At 47.3% G+C, this 14,285-nt stretch overlaps 2 protein-coding genes across 2 annotated transcripts in view; both read left to right on the top strand.

Annotated features, from left to right (window-relative positions):
• T265_13081 (hypothetical protein) overlaps nt 1-295 on the top strand; it is a gene marked incomplete at both ends in the record, with an annotated part of 7,723 nt that extends 7,428 nt beyond the window's left edge. The window contains one exon of the mRNA XM_009167096.1: nt 45-295. Coding sequence (XP_009165360.1) covers nt 45-294 — 250 coding nt within the window. The remainder of the gene's footprint in view (nt 1-44) is intronic.
• An 11,443-nt stretch (nt 296-11,738) lies between these two features.
• T265_02771 (hypothetical protein) overlaps nt 11,739-14,285 on the top strand; it is a gene marked incomplete at both ends in the record, with an annotated part of 65,626 nt that continues 63,079 nt past the window's right edge. Inside the window, one exon of the mRNA XM_009167086.1 lies at nt 11,739-12,189. Within this exon, the coding sequence (XP_009165350.1) occupies nt 11,739-12,189 (451 nt within the window). The remainder of the gene's footprint in view (nt 12,190-14,285) is intronic.

Genomic DNA, 14,285 nt, shown 5'->3' with positions numbered 1-14,285 from the left:
GTAACCCATTATCTATAGCTTTTTAGGCGACTTTTGTGTTCCAGGTTACCAAAAGACCCAACGATTTGTACCAATATATTACAAAAATATGTGTCCCCCGATCAATGGAACCACTGTTACAGCATTAGTGACAACGAATTCTACCACGAGAATTGTTCATCCGAAAGCATACAAAAAGCTTTGTGTTATATGACGCGGACTGGACAATTGATGGTCATTTTGGGAGAAGCCAACGAACTTGAAAATCCGCCCCTCAACATGTATGGTCTCATGCGGCCCGACCTCCGGTATAACTAGTTCTTCGGATGTAGCAGCCATTGACGCCAGTTCGGTGATGATCACCATGTTCACCAAAGTAGAACCGACGAACCCTAACCAAGTTCCAAAAACAGAAATGTTCCCTCCGGTCAAGAACCCGGTGGTGCGAACCCAAATGTTTGGCTCAACTAGAACCCTACTGTCAGTCATTTCAACGGACGCCTACGTTTCATGTGTCTACAACAATCACAGTTTCGTACGCCGGTCAAAGCCAGTGCATGTTTTCGGCTCGCACAGCTCCCAAACGTTATCTGAACTCTTAACGTAAAGAGGACTCGGGCAAATAAAAAAAGTCTAACAAAATTTAAAATTGCTACACCAATCATCCCACCTCAAGGAACACGGATCATGGCATAAGATAAATCGGATTCCGGCCAAACAAACCCCAGCTGAAAATCATCCAATGGAGTCTAACCAACTGACCAATTTAGTGCAGCAGAATGCGGCCTGCAGAATAAGCAAATCAACATGGACCAGTTAATGGGTTTCCTTTTATTCGGCCAAGCTCAGTGACAGATATCATGCAGGTAGGAGGGATGTACGACCCCGTCTGTCAGGGTAGATTATTTTGTCAGCAGAGGCTGGATTCAACAGTGTACCCAACCTGCGAGTTTGAGAAGACTGTATACGGCCATTCTTTGGTTATCGCACACCCTAAATCATTCCACCTTTTAAGGCAATCATTCAGGCACTTTGCCTCCCGAGCTTGTTCACTACACCAGACCAAATACACCAATGAACTGTGTAGACACAGTCCAGTAGGCCGAACAGCGTCCCCTGGATACCCTCAGACCGATGGCTTCTCAGTGCTTCCTAGGTAAAACCGCCTATTTTCTAAGACAGCGGCGCACTACATTTTCTCCGTAATGATCAGGAGTTTGCCGCGTAACTCAAACAAACTGCTTCTACAATAAGGAGGAAAGCCCTTCGCCACTGATTTGTTTATCTGAAAATATCAACCGAACAGGGACAGTGAAGTAAACCTCTCAAGTGCACCTTGTTTTTTTAACTGAATATCCGTCTACTTCTTGAACTTGTCTCCTTGAAATCGCCTGGACATTAATTGAGTAACATGCAACTGGAAACTAATGGTGCAAAGCAGTTTTACAAATTCCGTAATAACCCCCACCTTCCAATCGGCTCGAAGCTGAGTTACACAAAAACATACTATTCGCATGCCTCATCAGTGGTATCCTCCGCTACATACCTTTGAAGACCAGTCGTATGCCGCCGATTTCCATTTACCTCCATTAGGTTGGCCTCAGCAGCTGGTCTATTCGGTAGATCTCCAAAGCTCAGTACTTTTCACCCTTTTCGATCCCCGAACATCATGAATTGTATGGGCATTCCGTCAGTGTTTTCTGCCGTGCTCCGTCTAGTCCTTTCCTGAACGGCGATCAAGTTTTCTCGAGCATCCTTCATTTCTCCCTCTAGCTGATCTGGAGACAAGTATGGTACCGGTCACAGCTCGATTTCCTGACCAACTAGAAGGCGCGGATGTCGACCGTGCATCAGCATGAATGGGGACTTGCCCTTGGCTGTGCGGAACCACGATTTGCTGGTAACACCATCGGTAAGTTCATTTTCTAGTCACCTTTGACTACCGGCCACTCCTCCATCGTTCGGTTACTGCTGTCGGTTAGACCATTTGTTTGCAGGGTGTATGCTGCCGTCCCTTGTTGTCTGATGCTCAGATCCTTCAAGCAACTCATACACTCTTCGCTCTCACGGCGAGAGCGTTGATCGGTAAGAATCATTTTGGCACCACATGGCCGGTCACTCTGCAACGCATGAGCACTCTAATGATCGTCGTCGTTCGTTGATTGGGCACGGCTGCTTCCTTGGCCCGTTGCGAGAGGCATTCTGTCACTACAATATATTGATTTCCGCTAGGCTTCACCGGAAAAGGGTGCATGAAGTCAACAGACCACAACGCACGTTTCTGAAACAGGAGTGTTTCATGGGATGTGTTGCCCCTGTCATATCACCTTTCATAGCTGACACCTAATCTGTCAACCCATTTCTCATTCCGGGACAATAGGTCCTTTGCCGAAGTAAGTCGCACGTTTTAATGCACCCTGTGTGCCATCTCGTGGCATTTGACGATCAATACGTAAGGTGTCACGAGCAGCGCAACATCAGAATCGGTGAATTTCCAAAATATTATACCAGCTTCACCGAGATTCAGCTTATGGAAGTGAATCTGGAACGTTTCCAATTCTCTGCCTTCCTCTCCGTTCTCGGAACTCCTTCCATCAAATACGGTGGCGGCAACCTTCCATAACACAAGATCCTGCGGTTGCAGTTGCGCCATCCTTTCGAGATTCAGTTTGAAAACGAGGCTATCGGGATCAGTTATGATCCTGGAGGGCTCACCTTTCGTCTCTGGTCTCGCCAGACAATCGCTAATCACTTTTTCTCAGTGTTAGTCATGACACGACTATCATATTTGATAACATTATTCCGCTGTTTCAGGAATGCGCCGATACCGCGGTCACCAGCGTTCGTTGCAACAGTGAACTCCTCTCCAACCCTTGGCAGTTCGAAGGTCAGTCGCTGATCCAGCATCCGCGCTTTGAAGCGATAGAAATCTCCGTGTACCTCCATGGTAAGTTTGAATTTCCGGTCTGCCCAGGCAGGTCGGGGAGTGGAGCAGAAATCACATTGAAATCCCAGCTGAGAAACTGCTGTTGAGATCTCTTTGAATTTGGAACAGCGCGGCACCCACTCTCGGCCAATTCTTCTGGATGTGGTCATTAGGCGCCGAAATGTAAATGATGCCCCAGACAAACCAAACCGGATCCCTCTGATTGATATTTGGTGTTTGCAATCGTGAACGCCGTTTTCTTCCGTTCCTTTGCCTTGATCGACAGTTGCCAGTATCCAGAACGCAGGTCAAACATTGTGGTATCGGAAATGTCCGAGGAAATCGCAGCTCTCCGCAACCGAAGGGGCGACTATGACTTAATTTACGGTCGTTTCATTCGAACGCGGGAAATCCAGGCAAAACCGGTAGTTTCAGGTCGCGGTTTCAACAAGCACACCGGGGAATTTTTACGCACCGTTGGCTTACTCGATTATGCCATGTTCAACAGCTCTTGAACTTGTTTATGATAGGTGCGGCAGTGAACGGGGGCCATTGGATCGAAAGCATCCGGACGAGCGGGGCAGCAGAAGCCGAACGGATTTTCGTTGCCCGTTTGCAGTTCAGAATATACCCCCACCGCGGACTGTACTGACAGCACTTACAAGACCGGACATGCGGCTCGCCGAAAGCAGTGCTTGGGTAACATTCAAGCTTGACTGCGCCATTCATTGTCACCAGTTTTCCCTGCTTTAGGTCAACCACGAAATCTGCGCTCCTGTGAAATCTGCTCCCAATATTGTTTGCCCTATGTGAGGGCCAGTCGAGAACGAAAGCCGCATGGACTCGTCGCCCAGGCGCATTGAGTGCGTCGACGATCCACCAGTTTTCAGTCAGTATCCACCCAGTGCTCCTACGGCTAGCACACACGGTTTGCATTCAGCTTGTTTTCCTCTCCATCTCAGCGACATTTCTATCCCCGTATCAATCAAGCACAGCCATCCCTTCCCGTCTATCTTGATAACAGCCTGTATGGTAGCCTGTTTCACCGCGCTAATCGCAACCCACCTGAGAAAGGAGGCGCAACCCAGCATTTTATAATGTACACGTTGTCGAGACAAGAACATTGAGTCATCCAGCTTCCAAGCGCACCACAATTGTAGCACGACCTCTTTTGCATTTGCCCCGCGATTCCATCCGAATGCCTGCAAGCCATTTGGCGAGTTGTTCTTTAAGTCCTCCATGGTTGAATTATCCCTGTTCTTTTGCAACCGCAGTGTGGTCAGTGGAGCCTCGGTCTATTCGCGTGCCAGATGCACCAGGTGCCCTACACACAACTGGCAATTGCTGTCACTAACCGCAACTGAGCACGAGGCGCAGACTGCACCCCCTTTACGAACTGGTCGGGCAGCAGCTGGTGGCGAGGAACTCCGCCAAGTCCCTGCAGGGCCCGATCAAGCGACTGCTGCAGGCTGGCGGGTCACATTCAAGTTTCCATCCCAGCCGACTTGAACTACCTCATAGGCTCCTTGCGGTCGGCCGGTGTGTCAAACTCCGCTGTAAAAGCCTCCTTCGTGGCGGCCAAGTCCATCTTTCGCGAGCCCCTTCTGGCCTCATTTAGGGACACTTTCGCCCGGCATCCGAGGAGGTCTTCAGTGCCGCTATTTTGTCCCAGTCTGCCTCCATCCCAGCCACCACCGCAAACTTCTCGAACTCCTCCAGGAAAGTCCGCACATACCCATCCTCAAAAGGTTTTGGCTATGGAATCTTCATCCGTACCCTGGCGATGGCACAAGGCACGTTAGGCAACCTCCAAGTTGGCGGAAATAAGTGCCACGACGAAAACGGCTGAGCAACAACAGGACCGGCGGTTATTTACTTTCAGTCTTCTGACCATACGCTTTAACTTCCCCCAACCGCAAAATCTTTAGTGGAATTAAGTGGAATACGTACTGTTTATTTAGTGGAATACGTACCGTTCATCCAGTTTATGCCGGCGCATTTAGGCATTCATTCATTGCATCATCAGAAGGGTCGGCTTGCTGATTCTTACAGGACGAACAAGCAATTCCCAACAAATATCAAATAGATGTCTCCGATTCTGTTAGCTAAAAACCAGTATGCACAGGATTCTAGACTTTAGATCACTGCGCGCTTATCCTTTACAATTATTCAAAACACCGCTATCCTCAGTATGCGAGATTCCCTGGAACTACTTATTTCAATTGTGGTTCCTCCCTAGACGGTGCTAGACGTGAACACAGGCAGCCATTCCTCACACATGCATAAACAAGAGACACTTATATCGGGCGGTCTCATGCTTTAAACCCGTAATATATATATATTGCAGTTACTGTTATGGCTCGTTCACCTACACGGTTGACAAAAGCCGCTCAATATTTTCCCCATGGACTTAATGTCTCAGAAGCTACGACATCCTCAGGGTTGCCACTTCACAGTATAAGATGTCTAGATATAATAGATCAATATACAAGTTATCTGCGTGGGTAATTCTTTCAGGTGAGCAAACCTGCGCGGCCATCCAACACCACCGGCTGTGTATACCTTGCCTAACGTAACAAGGTATCGCGAATTGCGGAAAACAATAAATCGCTTACAATGGATAGGGCTTGCAGATAGTTCTGGGGCTGGAATATTTCATCGAACACTTTGGAAACTACATAGCCCTTGAGGATGCAAAATATGTGGAAGCGAATAATTAATTTTTGTTCAATAATCGCTACTTTGTGTTATAATCACGGAAGCCGCATTCATAATCAGCGGAAAAACCGCGCAAGTTTGCTGTTAGACATCAGATTGCTCAATTATAAATATGTCTCGATGCTTTATCAACTAGACACATGGAGCTTAAGCCTTGCAGGCCGCCTGCTGCATTTGCAGTACATCCGTTCGCGGCACCAAACAGCGTTGATGCTTTGATCACTAGGTGAACGCATAAATAGAATATAGTTATCCTTCATATATTCATTTAACACCTTATCAAATGCCGGGATAGATTAAGTAAATGCACCCCTCAATTTCTCAACAACCATGTGTGAAGCCACCTCTAAATCCATGGCGCAGCACATTCAAAGTGGAACGCGCTCCAGAAATTTAGGAAGGAGATTATTGTAAACAAACCGCGAAAAAGAACTGACGGTTGATTAGGAAGAATTTTGATTTGAGCACATATGCAACAAACTGAAACATTTGGGAGTAAAAAAATTTATTCTACTCGCAAAGTTCTTTGCACAAAAAAGGATTGCACTCCCAAGGCACGGCGTTCACCAAAAACGATTCGGAAGCAGGTTAAATTCCTGGTTGCAGAAATCAGCATCAGCAAAGGCAGGCTAGCACTAGAGCTTCAGTTCCAAGTTAACCTAAGGGATTCCACAAGAGTTTAGGAATATTGCGCAAATGCTGGCTACAGTGAAAGAATTCATGGTATCCCTGTTTGTTTCGCTAAAAACAGAAGGGTTGCAACTTCGTATATATTTGAAATTGCCTCCCATTTTGAATGGCGTCGCTGGCCATTTGCCCACCCAAATTAGTTTCTCCGTAACTGAAGTGTTCTTAAAGCTGTGACTCTAACGGGGAGTTAGTATAATCCATTTGCACCTTCCAGTGGCATGTTGCGTGTAGCGTTTTCTTTAAGTGAGCGAAATTTCAAGGTCACGGACGTTCACCGATTCGCATTCTCTTACCGGTTTACGGGACATAAAACATGAAATTGCACTTTAGCATATTTTGGCGTTATTCGGTGTTCTTTAGGAATAAAAACCATCCAGAGAATTTCTAATGCAAAATTTACCTTAGAAGACCGGTTGTTGACTTTTGTTTGCTTCACACCCCTCAGGTTTAACAAATGCTATTACAATCGCAAACGATATTTTGTTTAGCAAACCTGGTTACAACGCCTTTCCCGTTGTGAGAAAACAGCATGAAGCATGCAGCGAAGACGCGAGGGCCATCTCTGTTGATGATCCCCTTTCCCAGTTATGCATAATTAGCCTGCAGATAAGACGGCTCACGAGATTGCCGAAGGTATCATTCCTATTGAGAATATAACGCTACATAGATGGTAGTCACCATAAAGTCGTCGCCATGGTAGCCGTTGTCACTCAACTCGACTACTTATCGTAAGTGCTGGATCCGTGTCTATGCGGGACGGTGAAAATGAGACCTTACCTATGCACAGCAACAAAATCCAATGACCAAAGTCAGTCTTGGATGCCCCTGACCATATACGGTACCGTTTATCTCTGCTACCCGTGAAAGGAAGAAGGCCTTCGCTGCGGAGTCATTTATTCGGAAATGCCAACTGACCGGTTACAGACCATTGAACAGGGAAGCAAAACTCTAATCTGCATCTTAGTTACAAAAACTGGACACAGATGTTCTCCCGACCGGGTCTTCCTAGAGATTCGTTGCCTCCACTCATTAGTCGGTCAAATCCAAGCAAATGTTACAAAGTGGCCCCACAAATTCCGCAACAGAATTCCCTTTTTTATTCGACGCAAAGGGAAATTCTACGAACAACACATACTACTCGCGTGCCTCTCGATCAGCAGTATCACCGTTACATCTGTAGTGAACACCTGGCCAGTACTCATGCGGGCCGGTAAAAATGAGACCTCAACTATACGCGATAGCCCAATCTGATGGCCTGTAATACCCATTGCTGTGCTCAATGTCGCCTAACCCGGCTGCTTATCATACCTGCTAGTTCCGTGCCCATGTGCAGCGTTGATTAACCGGTAACTTTATCCAACCTGATCTGTAGTACACGTAACTGTGCGCGTTGTCGCTTGTCTATGCTAGTTACGATAAACAGCGGGCCAGTATTTATGCGAACCGATGAATACGAGGCCCAAACTATGCACACATACCTAATCCAATGGCGTACGACGGAACTCACGCACAACTAAAACAAGTTTGCATGTATGTGAAACACCGCACTACACCACCTGCATCATCTTTTATGTTGACAATGAAATTCTCCACGTTTGTTAGGGCCCAGTTTATATCCCCCGCCCCACTTTTGTGTTTAGTGTGTATACATGAACTGACGTTTATTTGTCCTTACCACTTCACCCATTTGGCCTTGAGGTCATCTGGCCATTTGTATCTGACTTTGCACGTATGACTGTCGCATGTGGGAGCCTGTTTGCTCCATTGCTCTGTACTTTTGTAGTCCAAGCGGACTGTTTGTTGTGGACGCGTATCTACTGTCGAGGTTTGTATAATTTGTGAATTTCTCTTACCCTAATAGTACCGTATAGAAACCCAGCTCCGACTTTGTTTTGCCTACCCGGAGGTTCTGGTATTACGCGTCACTCGAAGATACCGTTCGACCGTTACTGTAGTCGACATCTTACGTCGTCTTGTTTGAAGGAAAGATGTCAACCTTTGGAACAACTGTGAAGGAAACCGGATCCAAGGACACGAGGAAACAATGCAATGCAGTTTACTGCGCGTCCCGGTTCTTCTTAGTCACTATGTGCTTCTAGTCGTAAAAGTAGTGTAGCTAAGAAATCGTTAGGGTTGCTCAGATCCAGGAGTACCGGGTTAAGCTGGAGGTCGAGTTCCAGCGGGCTCTCTTAGAGGCGCACAGGAAAACTGAGTTAGCCAAAATTGAGCTAGAGGCCGAAGAGGACTCGCATGATGAGGTTTGGGAACTAGTGGCCTCAAATGAACGATTAGCGGGGTGCGTGAAACAACGTCAGACAGAGGAAAGACCACTAAGACATGTTGGTGATATCAAACGGCCATCCCCAGGGTCAAAACCGGCCATTTCCGTCACTCCAGTATCAGCCACTATGGACCTACCAAAGGTGGAACTATCACAATTTGATGGGAATCCGTGTCATTACTGGAGGTTCACCCGCTAATTTGAGTTATACATTGAGAGCAAGGTGCGAGACACGGGTCAGAGGCTCCTTTATCTGATCCACTACTGTCAAGGCGACGCGAAGGCGGCCATTGAAGAATGTGTGATGCTCCCGCCGGAAGTAGCATACTCCAGGGTACGGGAGATTCTACGCAATCTCTTTGGTCCGCCTCATATTATCGCTCACTGTCTACTAGAAAGCCTGTTTCGTTTTGCACGACAGACTACTGGAGCAGCCAGGTCTTTGTCGGATTTGTGTTTAAAAATGCGCAGTTGTGAAATTGCGCTGACGTAAATGTGTTACGTCTCAGGCTTGCACTCACTAGCTGTTGTAGAGAGAATTGTGCGTTCTCTTCTCTCACTATTGAAGCACAAGTGGGCTGAGGTGGCAGATAAGATATCTGTGAGTGACCGGGACCAACGTTCGCAGACTTGACGGAGTTTGTGAACACGCGCTCCCGAGTTGCGAGGAGTCGGTTCGGGCAACTGGCTCGAGAGGGTGACGTAAGACGCCCCTCTGTAACGCCGACTTCTACCAACCAAACCCCTAGATGGGATGGTTATACCAGTTTCCTTACTAACATCAGACCAGACGCAGACGGTCATCCAAGTGCTTGCGCATTATGTTCACAGCCCCACCCAATTTCCAGTTGCCAGCGCTTTTTGTCTATGAAAGTGCCCGACAGGTGGAAATGCATACGGGAGCATAATGCATGCTTTGCCTGTTTAGGAGACTCCCACATGGCCAAGGATTGCAAGCCAGTAGTTCGATGCGGCCAGCCGGGTTGTAGGGGACGACATCATAGTCTGTTACATACATCACAACCCGGAAACAAGGCTTCGACGCCCTCAGAGGCGGGGGTTTTGTGTGCCTCAACTCGAGGTAATCTGCTTCCGGCAAGCCTAGGAGTTATTCCTGTCGAGGTTGACAGTCCTGCAGGAAAGGTGACAACGTATGCAATTTTAGATGCTGGGTTCGACGTAACACTAGTAAAGCGGGACCTTTTGGTGAAAAATGGGATTAGGCTGCTACCCACGTCTATGGCCATTGACGCGCTGGGTGTTTCCATGGGATGCACATCGGAAGCTAATGACATCAGGCTTTTATCAATGGATGAAAGCCAGTCGATAGATATTGACAAAGCATTCATCGTTGACAGCTCACCTGTGCGAGCTGTCCCATCTATCAAAGAAGCGGCTCGCAAATGGCCTCACCTTAAGGAAGGCGCCTTCGAGGAACTGACTGAAGACGATGTAGAATCCTTATTGGTTGTGACGTATCCGAAGCGCACTGGGTCTTTGACCAGCGCCTAAGGGGCAAAAAGCATCAGTTTGCTGTGAAAGCCTTACTCGGTTGGATACTTCTTGGTCCGAAAAACGGGACAAAGCAGAAGGTCGTCAGCCACTGTATAACCGGGTGCAGTCAGGGCATCCATGAACATTTGAAGCGACTGAACAACTCGGAATTTGCAGACACTTCAGTATCGAAAGCTAGTCTCTCTTTAGAGGATCAAAGAGCACTGTTGATATCAGAGACCCGTGCAAAGCGAGTAAGTGGGAACTATCAGCTACCGCTCTCATGGAAGGATAACGCACTTGCTCTACCCGATAACTTCCAGGTGGGTAGAAAACGTTTAGATAATCTGAAAAATAGCCTGTGCAAAGATCGTGTTTTACACGGAAATTACGAGAGAGTGATTCGCGCATGCCTGGAGAAAGGACACATTGAACGGGTGGCGGATGTCCACACATTGTCAATAAATTCAAAGCAGTGGTATCTCCCACACCATCCGGTTATTAGCCCAAAAAAGCCGGAAAAGATTCGGGTTGTATTTGACTGCGCTGCCAAATGTCATGGTGTGTCCCTGAACGATCATCTGTATCAGGGCCCTGACTTAACCACAAAACTTGTAAATGTTATGCTGAGCTTTCATTCGGAGGAAGTCGCTGTGGCAGCCGACATCGAAGAGATGTTCGTACAGGTCAAGGTTGACCCCTGTGATAGGGGTGCTCTGAAGAGCCTTGTAGCACAGGCTAACCGATTAGAGGGAAATGATGTCATGTGCCCACTAATGTCTTGGTTCTCCTGTTGGATGAAGCTACAGAAGGTCGAGGCTTGGCTATTGCGTTACGGGCAATATCTACTGATTAAGACGGGCAGAACAAGAAAAGAGGCTTTACATTCCGGTGTTACCAGAGTATCCGAACTCCACCAAGCACGTAAATATTTGGTAAAGATCGTGCAATCCAGTCACTTCGCGCAAGAGCTGCATCAGGTCAACGCATCTGTACTGGTTGCGAAGCGTTTCAGCTTATGAAAATTGTCACCTGTTTTGATTGATGGCATTTTGTGCGTGGGGGCAGACTTAGTTACTCGATCTACAGTCAGTCAGTAAAGTATCCGGTTCTTCTTCCAAACGACATCCTGTTACTGCCTTGATCATATGTCACCTTCATGAATTAGAAGGGCACTGTGGAGTGGGGCAGGTCTTGGCCTCTATTCGAAAGCGATATTGGATTATCAATGGGACCGCTGCCGTCAAACGAGTGATTGGTGCGTCCTCTTTATGCAGGCGCTGGTCCGCACAGCTCAGTACACAAATTATGGCTCCATTACCGGCAGACAGATTAGGAGTGGGCTGGTGTCCCGTCGAGTGCGTGGGAGTGCACCACTTTGGACCTTCTAAGACCAAACGCGGCCGTTCGCAAGAAAAACGCTATGGCTCTATCTTTAGCTGTCTGAAGACTAAAGCAGTCCGTTTGGAAATGGCAGGCAACCTGTCGACCGATTAGTTCCTACAATGTTTAGTACGCTCCGTTAGTAGACGTGGCAAGCCCACCGAAAACTACAGTGATAATGGTAGGAAATTCGTTGGTGCGCCAAAGAAATTTCGGGATGATATAAAGCGATGGAAGCAGAGTAAATTATCAGACCGATTTTTGACTATGAATATACAGTGGCACATCAATCCACCAGCAGCTAGCCACAGTTGTGGTGTGTGGGATCTTATAATCAGGTCAATACGACGCATTCTTTTATGTCTATGCAGGGAACAGTGTTTGACCGATGAAAAACTGAACACGCTCCTTATACAGGCAGAACGGATTCTAACTAACCGACCTATAGTCCCACTTTCACCAGCCAACAACGAGTTGGAGCCGTTGGCTCAAAACAGTTTGTTGCTCATGCGGTATTGCCCCGCGGTACCCGGTCTCGACGGTTTGGCCCCGCGTTATCATACCGGTTGCGAGCAGGTCATTTATCTCGCTGGCATCTTCTTTCTTCGTTGGATAAGGGAGTATCTGCCAAGGTTGCATGTGCGTACTAAGTGGCTCAGAGCAACTCAAGGATCGAAACGAAAAGACTTAGTTCTGGTCTCTGGTGAGGATCTGTCTCGTGAGAAATGGCCTCTAGGGGTGTAACGGTGATACTTCTGATCGAGAGGCACGCGAATAGTATGTGTTGTTCGTAGAATTTCGCTTTGCGTCGAATGAAAAAGGGAATTCTGTTGCGGAATTTGTGGGCCACTTTGTAACGTTTGCTTGGATTTGAACGACTAATGAGTGGGGCAACGAAACTCTAGCAAGACTCGTTCGGGAGAAGATCTGTGTCCAGTTTTCGTAACTAAGATGCAGATTAGAGTTTTGCTTCCCTGTTCAATGGTCTGTAACCGGTCAGTTGGCATTTCCGAATAAATGACTCCGCAGCGAAGGCCTTCTTACTTTCAGGGGTAGTGGGTAGTTTTGAGGCGAGCCCAGATGGCTTGGTAAGAGCCCTGCATTTTATAACGGTGGGCGGCGTTCTTGAAGGAGATATTTGAAAGCTGTGTTTACTGGAGGGACGCGATTATGCTTCATCGAAGTCGGCACTTGTGGCAGAAGTGGACTCGGACCATTCGTGTCGGTGTCTGATGGGTTACCTTAGAATGGAGCTGAGCGTAGGTAGAAGGCAAGAACCGGGGCGCCCGCTGAATCAACTCGGAAAATTTGGCGGGCGGTGTATCATCCTTTATGTTGACAATGAAATTCTCCACGTTTGTTAGGGCCCAGTTTATATCCCCCGCCCCACTTTTGTGTTTAGTGTGTATACATGAACTGACGTTTATTTGTCCTTACCACTTCACCCATTTGGCCTTGAGGTCATCTGGCCATTTGTATCTGACTTTGCACGTATGACTGTCGCATGTGGGAGCCTGTTTGCTCCATTGCTCTGTACTTTTGTAGTCCAAGCGGACTGTTTGTTGTGGACGCGTATCTACTGTCGAGGTTTGTATAATTTGTGAATTTCTCTTACCCTAATAGTACCGTATAGAAACCCAGCTCCGACTTTGTTTTGCCTACCCGGAGGTTCTGGTATTACGCGTCACTCGAAGATACCGTTCGACCGTTACACCACCTGTCCAACGCGATCAGAAACATAAATGTGTTCTTACATAAGCTTTGTTCTTCCTCTGAGGATTTCCTCGGCCAAGCGAAAATATCCGCCTCATCAGAGCACTGCACATCCAAGCCAAATCCTCTCAAAAATGACGTCCGTTACGGGGCTGTCCAAATTCCGAAGTACTTCAGTGCAATGGTGTCACGGCACTGCTATACCCAGTTTGATAACACTCCCGTAACTGCACGCTTCCCTGTCTTGACTTTACCCTAACGCCCACTTGTTCCATCGCATGCAACTACAGAAAACTCACGTTTTATTCTGAGTGTAATCTTCTGATCATGCCTGATGGTACGCCACTGATTTGTTGGAATCCACTGTGGGCACAAAGTGCACACCAAATGACAACAAAATTATCATCATCACAGATAGAAGAGCAAGAGATGCCAACAAGGACTCACCAAATGGACGTAATATGACGCCTCAGGCGCAACTAGTTTTGCAAGGCTCCACGCTTTTCTTTAGGCTGCAACAGCTCCATTCCAGAGGCAACTCATCGCACAAACACACAGCAACACCAGATATCTCTGATCTCATGTCTCTGCAAGCTCTAAGCTACCTTAGTTGCGCAAAATTTAGTCATATTATCATTTATTTTTGAAGAGCATGGTCACAAACATAAAAAGTGAGTGCAAGCGATGAATGCGAAAGAGTAACAGGAGAATATGGGAGAAAAGAGAGAAACGTCTCATTCGAGATCATGCCAAGGGCAGTGCCAGTCTGATGAGGTGAATCCCAAAGTATGTAAAGATTTTGGTATGGGAACACGCGTCTAAGGACCAAAAACCAAAGAAAGGACAAACAATGGTGAATGCTCTTCAAGGCGCAGTGTGCGCTAGCACAGTCAAGACTCGCCCATCAGGCACAAAGTGACCGTCATACTGGGTCTGGTGTGAGATTAAATGACAAAAATGTACATTCAACGCCATGTGCCGCGCATAAAAGTGTCATAAGTACGCAGAGACCCCCAATGGCAAGCAAACACAAATCACTGACTGCGACCTTAGGAAGTCCCAGTCCAATAACAGCCTTAGCGGATTGAGGAAAGCAGATCC

The sequence above is a fragment of the Opisthorchis viverrini genome (genome assembly GCF_000715545.1).
Source record: "Opisthorchis viverrini unplaced genomic scaffold opera_v5_35, whole genome shotgun sequence".
Classification (NCBI taxonomy): Eukaryota; Metazoa; Platyhelminthes; class Trematoda; order Opisthorchiida; family Opisthorchiidae; genus Opisthorchis; species Opisthorchis viverrini.
The sequence above is the reverse complement of the archived record's forward strand: the minus strand, read 5'-3'. Positions and strand labels throughout refer to the sequence as shown.